The sequence below is a fragment of the Mauremys reevesii genome, linkage group 1 (genome assembly GCF_016161935.1).
Source record: "Mauremys reevesii isolate NIE-2019 linkage group 1, ASM1616193v1, whole genome shotgun sequence".
NCBI lineage: Eukaryota > Metazoa > Chordata > Testudines > Geoemydidae > Mauremys > Mauremys reevesii.
The window spans coordinates 353,749,306-353,759,677 of NC_052623.1; the positions used below are offsets into that span (position 1 = coordinate 353,749,306).

The 10,372-nt window shown below is 53.1% G+C and overlaps 1 protein-coding gene across 1 annotated transcript; it reads left to right on the plus strand.

Moving 5' to 3' along the window:
• The first annotated feature begins 8,750 nt into the window (after positions 1-8,750).
• Positions 8,751-9,275, plus strand: LOC120380178 (neo-calmodulin-like). Its single transcript, XM_039497701.1, has one exon. The coding sequence runs from the start codon at positions 8,751-8,753 to the stop codon at positions 9,273-9,275; it is 525 nt and encodes a 174-aa protein (XP_039353635.1).
• Positions 9,276-10,372: the final 1,097 nt, after the last annotated feature.

The window sequence follows — 10,372 nt, forward strand, 5'->3', positions numbered from 1 at the left end:
ACAGTCAGCAAATGGAGCCAGATCTTTCTGGCCCTTACTCCTGTGATTATCCTTAAGAACAGGGATTCCTCAACAGGGCTGTGGTTTGTCCTTGGCAATTTGCACAGTCTTTCAAGCCAGATCCAGACCCTGCTTCTGCCTCTGGGTCTGTGCAAGCAGAGCCTCACGCTGAGGCCGGACCCTGCTGAAGTCACCGGGGTTCCATACGAGCACAAGGGTTCACTTGCATGGATATGGATGCAGGATTGGGGCTGTCTGCTCATTATTAGATTTTTTAAAAAGGACCAAGCCACAAATCTGTGTCTTGATCTGGAGCTTCCTCCTCCTGGAATTCTGTTGTGAGGGTTGGGTTCACACCCACAGGCACTGGCCTAAGGGGAGTTTCACTGTGATCGTAGCTGGGGTCTGTCTGTCTGAGCTTGTCTTTGTGCAGCACAGAAGTGGATTCTGCTGGGCTGGGTAGAAGAGTAAAACACGGAGGCCTGACTCCATTCGAATTTGGACGCTAGACACCGGCGAACATGAGCAAAGACAAGCTTTTGGACTCCCCTAAGAGTTGCTGACCCCGAGCCAGCCGCCTGAATTGCAAAATGAGGACTGACTGCATGAGCTTCTATGGAACTTTTCTCCAAGGAATTTGTGGCCAGCATGGGAATACACCTTAAAGAAATCTTTGTACTGCTGGCACTGCCTCTGTCTCATGCCTGATGGTGCAAACCCTAAGGGAGGGGGAGATGATAGGCGAATGAGATGCTCATTTTCTCTCAGGGGTTATTTGCTTTTTAGGAAACGGGAAATTTGGCAGTTAAGGATGCACACAGTAGATAGCTACATTGGCACAATTTGGGTGACGCCGCAGTTCCCTACAGATGTCGGTTGTGGCACTGCACTGTGATCCATTCAAACGGTTATTGCAACCGTGGGAAGCGTAAAGCTGCAATACTGCAAAACGGGCGTCTTGTTCAGCTACAGGGTTGGCCGTTCAAACTGGGGCCCCTTTGCTTTTCCAGGGCGAGAACGTCACAGTGGGATTCCCTGGGCTTTGGATCTCATGATCTAGGGTGACGGTCCATGTGCAGAACGCCCCAAAAAAGCTTATAAGTCAGGTCCCACTTAAACTCACAGGCCCTGATCCTGCAAACAGTTATGCACAGGCTTTACTCACAATAGGACTTTGCTAGTCAATGGGACTAGTCGTGTGATTAAAGTTAAGCCGGCGTGTAAATGTTTGCAGAGCGGGGTTGATAAGGCAAAATGGGATGTAAGTGGCACATAGGTCTCCGTGGAGGCCTGGAAATTCACCCCCGGAGAACACCAGGAATGCTGCTGTAATGCTAATTACTTGCCAAACAGCACTGACGTGCTGATAGAATCCACTGTGTTCACCTTTTTTCTGTATACCGCCGGGCTTGTCCCAGAAAAATATTTCCTTCTGTTGTGTCTGTGCTGCTTCCATTTTCTGGAGCTGATCGTTTTCAAAAGGATCAGCTTCTGGTGCAAGCTCCCCCTCCGCTAGTCCACGTGGTAGCTTTGTTTTCAAATAAAATAATGATTATTTGCTTCCAGAGAACTTTCAGTGCTTCCTTTTCTCCACTCCCATCTAGAACCCAGAAAAAGCGTTGATCGCATGATACTAAGGATGGGCTCAAGCTGCAAACTTCAAGGCTGGAGTTTGGTTACCAACAGCCCAATGTTCCAGACTGCTTGGGGTAGGCCCTTTGGCCTGAGGGAATGTGCATAGGGATGGGAGCCAGGAGATTCGCCTGCGCCTTGTTTATTTCTACCAGTTCAGTGTGGGTGTAAAATGCTACCAAAGCAGGATTTGCTGATGCAAATGACTATACATGGGGCAAGGCAACAGTGATTCAGATCCCAGGAGTTCTTACGCTCACCTCCTCACTCTCTAGCTAGATAGCAATGCATCTGCTGAACAATACCCCATGGGCTGATTCCCCCCCACCGCAAACACTGAGGGGGTTCAAAACCCATATCTGTGTTTGACAAATGGCCCCTCTCTTCATAATGAACCAAACCAAACGCCCAAAAGCCAAAGATCCGCTAACTTCAGGGAATTTGAAATCCAGATGCAGCTCTGGAGTTGGCATCCAGGTTCCATCCCCACCTTAGAACCAGGGGTTTGGGTTGGGAGCAACCCTATATAAAACATAAGGAGGAAGACTAGGGATGGAAGGTTTGATGAGTTCTTCACAATAGGCTGGTGCACAGTTCCAGTTAACAGGAGTTCAGGGCACAGAATCATAGAAACGTGAGGTGGGAAGCGACCTTGAGAAGGCCTCTAGTCCAGCCACTTGTGCTGAGGCAAGACCAAGTAAACCTAGACCATCCCTGACAGGTATTTGTCCAACCAGGCTGTCCTTCAACACCGCCAATGATGGGGATTCCACAGCCTGGACACCTGTTCCAGAACTTAACAAGCCTTGCAGTTACAAAGCTTTTCCTACTCGCTAACCTAACTCTTCCTTGCTGCAGATTAAGTCCAGTTCGTCTTGGCCTACCTTGAGTGGACACGGAGAACAATTCCCCGTTATAAGAGCCCTTCACATATTTGTTATCAAGGCCTCACCTCAGTCTTCTTTTCTCAGGGCTAAACATGCTCCGTTTTTTTAGCCTTTCCTCACAGCTCAGGTTTGCTAAACCGTTTATCATTTTCGGCGCTCTCCTCTGGACTCTCTCCAGTTTGTTCACATTTTTCCTAAAGTGGGACACCCAGAACCAGGGGCAGCAGAGCCTTCTCAAAAGTGGGTGGGCCAGGGGCCCTGCCCCCTCCGTGGTTCTGCCCCGACCCTCCTTTCCCCCCCAAAAAAGCCCACCCCCACCCGGCCAAGCCAGAAGCCAGAGCCTTCCACCTTCCCGAGGTGGGGGACCCAAGAACAGTCCCTGGCCCATGTCCCCTGCCCCCCAGGCACCCCGCCCAGGACAGGCGGAGGGTCCGCGGCTCACGCAGCTCTTACCCTGACCTGGCTCCAGCCAGGGGGTGGGGTCTTGGAGCCACAGCCGGGCTCTGGGCTCCAGCTGCTGACCTGGCTGGGGGGCAGGGCCTCAGGGAGAAGTGGATGGGCCAGGCCTGTCCACTTTCAAAAAATGGGAGGGCCCTGGCTTCCTGGTCCCTCTGTTCTGGCACCACGGCCCAGAACTGGACACAGTACTGCAGCTGGACCTCACTAGCACTGAGTAAAGTGTGACAATCACCTCCTGGGTCTTACATACGATACTCCTGTTAATACGCCCCAAAACGACACGAGCCTTTATCCAAACTGTGTCCCGTTGCTGACTCATATTCAGTCAGTGAGCCGCTAATCCCCAGATCCTTTTCTGCCTAGCCAGTGATTCCCTACGTTGCGTTTGTGCATATGTTTTCCTTCCTAAATGTGGTACTTTGCACTTGTCGGACCAGTTCTGCAATTGGTCACGGTCGTTTTGAATTCTAAGCCTGTCCTCCAAAGGGCTTGCAACTCCTCCCAGCTCGGTGTTATCCACAAATTTTAGAAGCATACTCTCCTCTCTAGTAAACAAGTCATTAATGAAAATGTTGCCTAGCACCGGACCCAAGACAGACCCTTGCAGGTATGTCCTCTGAGTGTGACAGAAAACCATTTATAATTAGTCATTGAGTCTGGTCTTTCAACTGGTTCTGCACCCACCTTATAGCAATTTCATCTAGACCACATTTCCCTTGTTTGCTTATGCGAATTCATGTGGGATTGGGTCAAAATTCGGACTAAAATCAAGATAAGAACATAAAAATAGCCGTACTGGGTCAGATCAAAGGTCCATCTAGGCCAGGATTGGTGGCCAATGCCAGGTGCTTCAGAGGGAATGAACAGACAAGGTAATTATCAAATGATCCATCCCCTGTCGCCCATTCCCAGCTTCTGGCAAACAGAGGCTAGGGACACCATCCCTGCCCATCCTGGCTAATGGCCATCAATGGACCTATCCTCCATGAACCCATCTAGTTCTTTTTTGCACCCTGTTAAAGTCTTTGCTTTCACAACATCCTTTGGCAAGGAGTTCCACAGGTTGACAGTGCAGACATCCTGTCTACTGCTCTCCCCCCGCCCCACCCCGCATCCCCAAGGCCTGAAAGCTGAAACAATCCCATGGAGGGAGCAGGCAAAGGTGAGGGAACAGCCTGATGGAGTTGCCATTCTGGTGAAGGCCCATTCGTGTCATTTTGCTGATGGATACCAGGAGCACTGGTTAGGAGGAAGGGGGCAGATTGCAGGTAATCCGGTTTTGTGGTTAGGACGCTGGCAGAAGATGTAAATTCAAGTGCTGGCTGCTGTACCCGGGGGCTCTGGAGCATGCAGTTGCTATTAGTACTTCAAGCCAGGGGGCACCACACCAAACACAGCCTTTACAAGGGCTTGTCCGGGATCTCTCACAGCCCGAGTGAGACTCACGGCCCTAGACCAAACAAGCCACTTTCTAGCTGCACAAGCTGGAGGGGCCCTGCTGCACCCACAGTTCCAGTGCCGCACGTCTAACACACTTCCTGTGTGGCTTTGCACCGGCCGTTGAGGGGCAGCTTTTCAAATTCTCACGGTTGCGCTTGGAGCCCATTTTTCCAAAGAGCTCAGCTCCCAGCATGCTGGCTGAACGCTTTTGAAAACCTGGTCCTCACTCGCTCCGTGCCTCGGTTTCCCTCTCCGAAAGGGAAGGCTAATTATAGCAGACAGCCTCACCAGCAGGGTTAGGGCAACTTCATTCCTGTTTCCAAAGCACGCTGACACCTTCAGCGGAAAGAAACTATTGTTCTAATTATTGTTACCACTCCCCACAGGCTAACAAGGGCAAACGACATTAGTCAGTAGCGGATCTGGGAGAGGAATAAGATCGTAAGAACAATTCCTTCTCAAGACATTCCAAGCAGCTCATCTTCTGTCCTCCCTGCTTGTAGAAGACAAAATAAAATCAATACTGATCATTCCAATTAATACAGCCCCCAGGTGCCCTCCAGAACTAACTGGAAAAAGATAACCAGACACAAAGGCATCACCCTTTTAACAGTCCCGGGAGGGAGCCGGTGACTTCAAACAACATGAAACTGTCAAACAACAAAAGCAAAATGCAGCAGCATGCCTGGCTGTGTGGCGAATCCCTGGATGTGCCTCCCACCTCCCAGGTACCCTATGCAGCTGCATGGGGGAGACAGAGGCAGGGTGGAACGGCGCCAGATGTCCATGTGGGTCCAGGTGCTGAGGCAGAACTGAGCAGCACGGGGTGGCTGGGAAGGCATGCCGTAGGAGGCAGGCTTTACAACTCCTCCAGGGTGACATTCTGCCCATGCAAAGGGCCGGCGCAGAGTCTATGCATCCTGGGACGTAAGAACTGAGCTAGCCTCGTAGTGGGCCACTGGGCCAGTTCACCTTAAAGACTAAGGGGGGATATGATAGAGGTCTATAAAATCCTGAGTGGTGTGGAGAAAGTGACTAAGGAAAAGTTAATATAAGAACTAGGGGCCACCAAATGAAATTAACAGGCAGCAGGTTTAAAACAAATAAAAGGAAGTTCTTCAACCTATGGAACTCCTTGCCTGAGGCGGTGTGAAGGCTGGGACTATAACAGGGTTTAAGAGAGAACTGGATACATTCATGGAGGTTAAGTCCATGAATGGCTATTAGCCAGGATGGGTAAGGAATGGTGTCCCTAGCCTCTGTTTGTCAGAGGGTGGAGATGGATGGCAGGAGAGAGATCACTTATGGCTGTCCAGCTCCTTTTAAAGTCCTTGAAATGAGTCCCATTGACTTCACTGGGAGCTGGAGCAGCAGGGTTCTCCCCTGGCTCGAGAAGGCAGCAGACCATAGAATATAAACCAAGGGGTCTTCTGTATGGACAGAGTTAGCGCGCGGCACACTGGAGTGTAAATCCACAGCGCGCCAGCCTGCCGCGCGCTAACTGACCGCCTGACTGGGAGTAGCCCCAAAAGTCGAAATGTCCGTGGCACGTCACGGTCAGTGCTAGCAAGGGTCATTCAAGGACCTCATGAAATCAGCCTCAGACCCAGGAAGAACTTGGTGGAAAATACGTTACGAATGTAATTAAGGTCCTGATGAGAGAATGCTGGGAAATGCAACAGACCAAGGGCTGGCGTCCAAAGTGTCTTGCACAGAGGACTCGAATGGAGACTGTCCTCTGCACGGGGCCTTTGCCGGCCAGCGGCACAGGGGGAGGTGCACCCTGTGGGACTGTCAGTGTAGAGACACCCCAAGCCTGGGCGTGGAATCAGACCCCCGACCTGTTCTTCAGTGCTGGCCAAGAGGACGCGTTGGCTTTGGTGCTGTCTGGTCCGTTGTGCAGAAAGGCCTGAGTGGCACAGCTCAGACCGGGGAGCTGGCACACGGGCTAGGAGAAAAGGGAGCACAGTTTTCTCAAAAGACCCAGGGGCAGCTGCCATTCACCGTGTCCTGGGCTCGTGCAACCCCTAGTGCAGTAGGGCTGCCGTGTGCTACCACAACACAAACAGGAAATAATCATAAGAATCACTAGAGGGTCGCATGCTTTGTTGCTTCTGCTGGCCGAGCCCATTGCACACACCAGGAGCTGTTTGCCTCTCTGCGTTCCCCACCCCCTGGGTGCCCCCTCCCATTCCCCTCTATTTCAGGGACTCCCTCCACCCCTGTTACTCAGACCCCACCCCCCCATTCTGCCTCTGTGTGCTCTCATTCTCCCCTTTCTGGCTCTGCTCCCCATGATGCCTTCCTTTCATGCCTCCACATTTCCCCCTGCCACCCCATATCAGGGCCCACTCTTATCTCCCCTCCGCAGGAGTTCTGTAGCGCGCACACACACACACACACACACACACACACGCAATTCCCTGCCATGCTAGGGGCTCTGTAAGCCCGCCAGGTCCCTGTTACTCTCCCAATCCCCCTTCCCCCCCATGCCAGGGTCCCTTACTCTGCCCTTTTCCCATGCCAGGGGTTCTGTGTGCACACCTCTTGTGTTCTTTCTTTCCTTTCAGGATGCCAACATTTGACTCTCCAGGGAGCGTATGGGCAGAGCTGAGATGGGGTGTTGCTGGGTTGGAAGGTGTTAACAGTCATCATTAACTAGTTCTTTGATCTAGACAATGGCAGAGGTGGCTGAAGCTGCTGGCTCTGCTAACCAGATCCCAGGGGCTCCGTGTGCCCCCCATTTCTCCCTTCCTGCTTTCCCCCGACGTTTACCCAAATCCAAAAGGTTCCTCTCTCGAGTGGCTAGAACAGTCCCTGAAATTTTGCAATCGATTGGAGGTGGTGTTCAAAAGGTGTCATGTCCAACGGTCCAGACGGACAGTGAAATGCCGTGGGGCGAGAGTCAGGGGAACTGACCCGAATAGCTAGGGAGGAATAAACTGGCCACACTGGGAGCTATCTGGGAATAGCTCTGTCGAGTTACATTCACACCTTGCCTTATTCTGGAATAACTTCTCCCTGTAGACAAACCCTTAGGCCTCACAAGCTTGGCCAACAATAACACACAGACTCTCTCAGTACAGCTCTGTTCCCTCACAGGGATCTGCCTTAATGGCCTGACTGCCCGCTCCCTGGCCTGACTGCCCCCTCACCCACCAGCTGCTTGGTGTAGCAGACAGCGGTGCCTGACTGCCTCGTGAAGCCGGTGCTTGTCCAAGGCAATCGGCCTTGCAATGACATGTCCCACGGTGCTCTGAGTGCTCCAGCCCCAGTGGGAATAACCCTCCGCTCCCTCTCAAAGCAAAGAGCTGGTGTAACACACACACCTCCTGGGTGCGGTGCTCTGTCCCCTCCACGGCCGCCCAGAGGATTCAGGGGGCCTGGGGTCATCGGCGCGCCGAATACCCGCCAAAGACCCGGCACTTCGGTGGCGGGTCCCGGGGCAGAAGGACCCCCCACCACGGGTCTTCGGGGCACTTCGGTGGCGGGTCCCGGGACAGAAGGACCCCCCACCACGGGTCTTCGGGGCACTTCGGCGGCGGGTCCCAGGGCAGAAGGACCCCCCACCACGGGTCTTTGGGGCACTTCGGTGGCGGGTCCCAGGGCAGAAGGACCCCCCACCACGGGTCTTCGGGGCACTTCGGCGGCGGGTCCCGGGGTAGAAGGACCCCCCAATGCCGAATTGCCGCCAAAGACCCGGAGCGGAAGAAGCTCCAGGGGCCTGTGCCCTGTGAGAGTTTTCTGGGGCCCCTGGAGTGAGTGAAGGACCCCACTCCAGGGGCCCTGAAAAACTCTTGTGGGGGCCCCTGCGGGGCCCGGAGCCTGGGGCAAAGTGCCCCACTCGCCCCCGCCTCTGGGCAGCCCTGGTCCCCTCTAGTGGCACCGAGACCACATTGAGATGAATGAGTCTGCTACAGCCTTAGCTACGGGCCAGGTGGCTCGTGCATTTTGCTCCAGAGGTTCCCAGGTTCAATCCCACCTGCTGATGACTGGGGTCTGTCGGTGTTACACTTGCAAGGGTGTGTGTGGTGTCAATGAAAGCTGAGCTGACCAGGCTGGAATACAGACAGGGGGAAATCTGGATCCTGTCCTGCCTTCTAACAGCCACTGAGTGTGCAGGGGGCAGAGCTTTACTGTAAGCGATGGCTAAGGAGAAAGGCCTTGGCCATTTTTGACCGTTGGCGTTGTGAGCACTCGTGTTTGCCTCTCTCACATGCACGCACACGTCCTGTTCCAGCTTTCTTGGCTCCTGCCCGGACAGGATCCGGCACTTACATAATGAAGAGGGTGTGGATGGTCTCATTTCTCTCCATGACTCAATGTGCACCGATGAAAAGTGTGAACCGTGTATTGCTTTCTCTCTCCAAGCCATTGTTTCATCCCTGGGCAAGGGAGTCACAGGAGACTTCCCCACAGCTGACCGACCAGCAGATTGCAGAGTTCAAAGAAGGCTTCTTGCTCTTTGACAAGGACGGGGAAGGGACCATCACCACCGGTGAGCTGGGGAGCATCATGCTGTCACTGGGGCAGAACTCCACCAAGGCCAAGCTGCAAGACATGATCGGCGAGTTGGACCTCGATGGCAGCGGCACAATTGACTTCCCCGAATTCCTGTCCATGATGGCGAGGAAGATGAGGGACACAGACAGCGAGGAGGAGATCCAGGAAGCCTTCCATGTGTTTGATGAGGACAGGAATGGCTACATCAGTGTGGCGGAGCTCCGGCAAATCATGACCAACCTCGGCGAGAAGCTGACGGATGAGGAGGTGGACGAGTTGATCAAGGAGGCCGATGCAGATCGCGACGGGCGAGTCAACTACGAGGCGTTTGTGAGGATGATGGCCTCAATGTGAAGATGTTTCCTACTGAACATGTTCAATTTCTGGTGCAGGAATCATAGCTTGGCTTCTAGCTTGCCCGCAGAAGCCAAAGGACTGTGGACGCACAGACACTTGAACTCCAGCATATATATTTCCTCTGTGTGTGGGAGGACGTCTAAATCCAAGGGAGGCACAGTCAAGGTGCGGGGAGCCCAAGCTCTAGTCCTAGCTCTGCCACTAGTTAACTGAGTAGCCTTTGAGTTTCTTCACCTCTCCATGGTGCTTTGTTTTCGCAACCTTGTAGAAAGAGGAGATTACTGTGTACCCACCTCTGTTAGGTGGCTGTGAGAACCTGAAATGGAAGATCTATTTGTGCAATTATTATAGGCCTTTTCCTCCCTTTGTCTTACGATCCCTGCCTTTGCAGACAGTGCTTGTGTTTTATGCTGGCTCCTGTCTCTAAAGTTAACTTTCGGGGGCGGGGGTCCTGGTTCAGGCCTAGCCACACGTACAGCTAACTCAACGGTGGATTTCAACTCCATCAAAGGCAGTTGTCTGAGAGAACTCAACAGGCGCCCAGATACCATGGCGATGAGTGCAGCAGAGTAATCCGAACGGCATCGTGAGATTAGCAGGTGCATGAATGCCAGGCAGTGTGTGTCCCATCTCTGCATTTTGGCTGGCTGGAAAAGCTATTGCTTGTAAGTGGCGGGGGCAGATATGTTGGCTTTGGTAATAGCTAGAGATCCCTCCTGAGAATATTTCCTGGCCGAAAGGCTCAACCAGGGTTTGAGCTTTCATGGGAACTCTCTCTGGGTCAGATACGTCCCCTAAAGAAAGCTATGAAGTGGCTGTGAGCCCTTCCTCTGATTCCTGATGGGGCGTGGATCTCTAGGGAGCGGGAATGGAGAAGGAATAAGGTAAAGGTTCAGGATTTAGGGCTGGTCTACACACGGGGGGGGGGGTCGATATAAGATACGCAACTTCAGCTATGGGAATAGCATAGCTGAAGTCAACGTATCTTATTTCGACTTACCTCCCATCCTCACGGCGCGGGATCAACGGCCGCGGCTCCCCCGTCGACTCCACTACCACCGCTCGCCCTGGTGGAGTCCTGGAGTCGACGGGAG

Excerpts from the sequence above, each read along its gene's own strand:
- LOC120380178 (XM_039497701.1), top strand. The coding sequence starts at position 8,751 with ATGAAAAGTGTGAACCGTGTATTGCTTTCTCTCTCCAAGCCATTGTTT.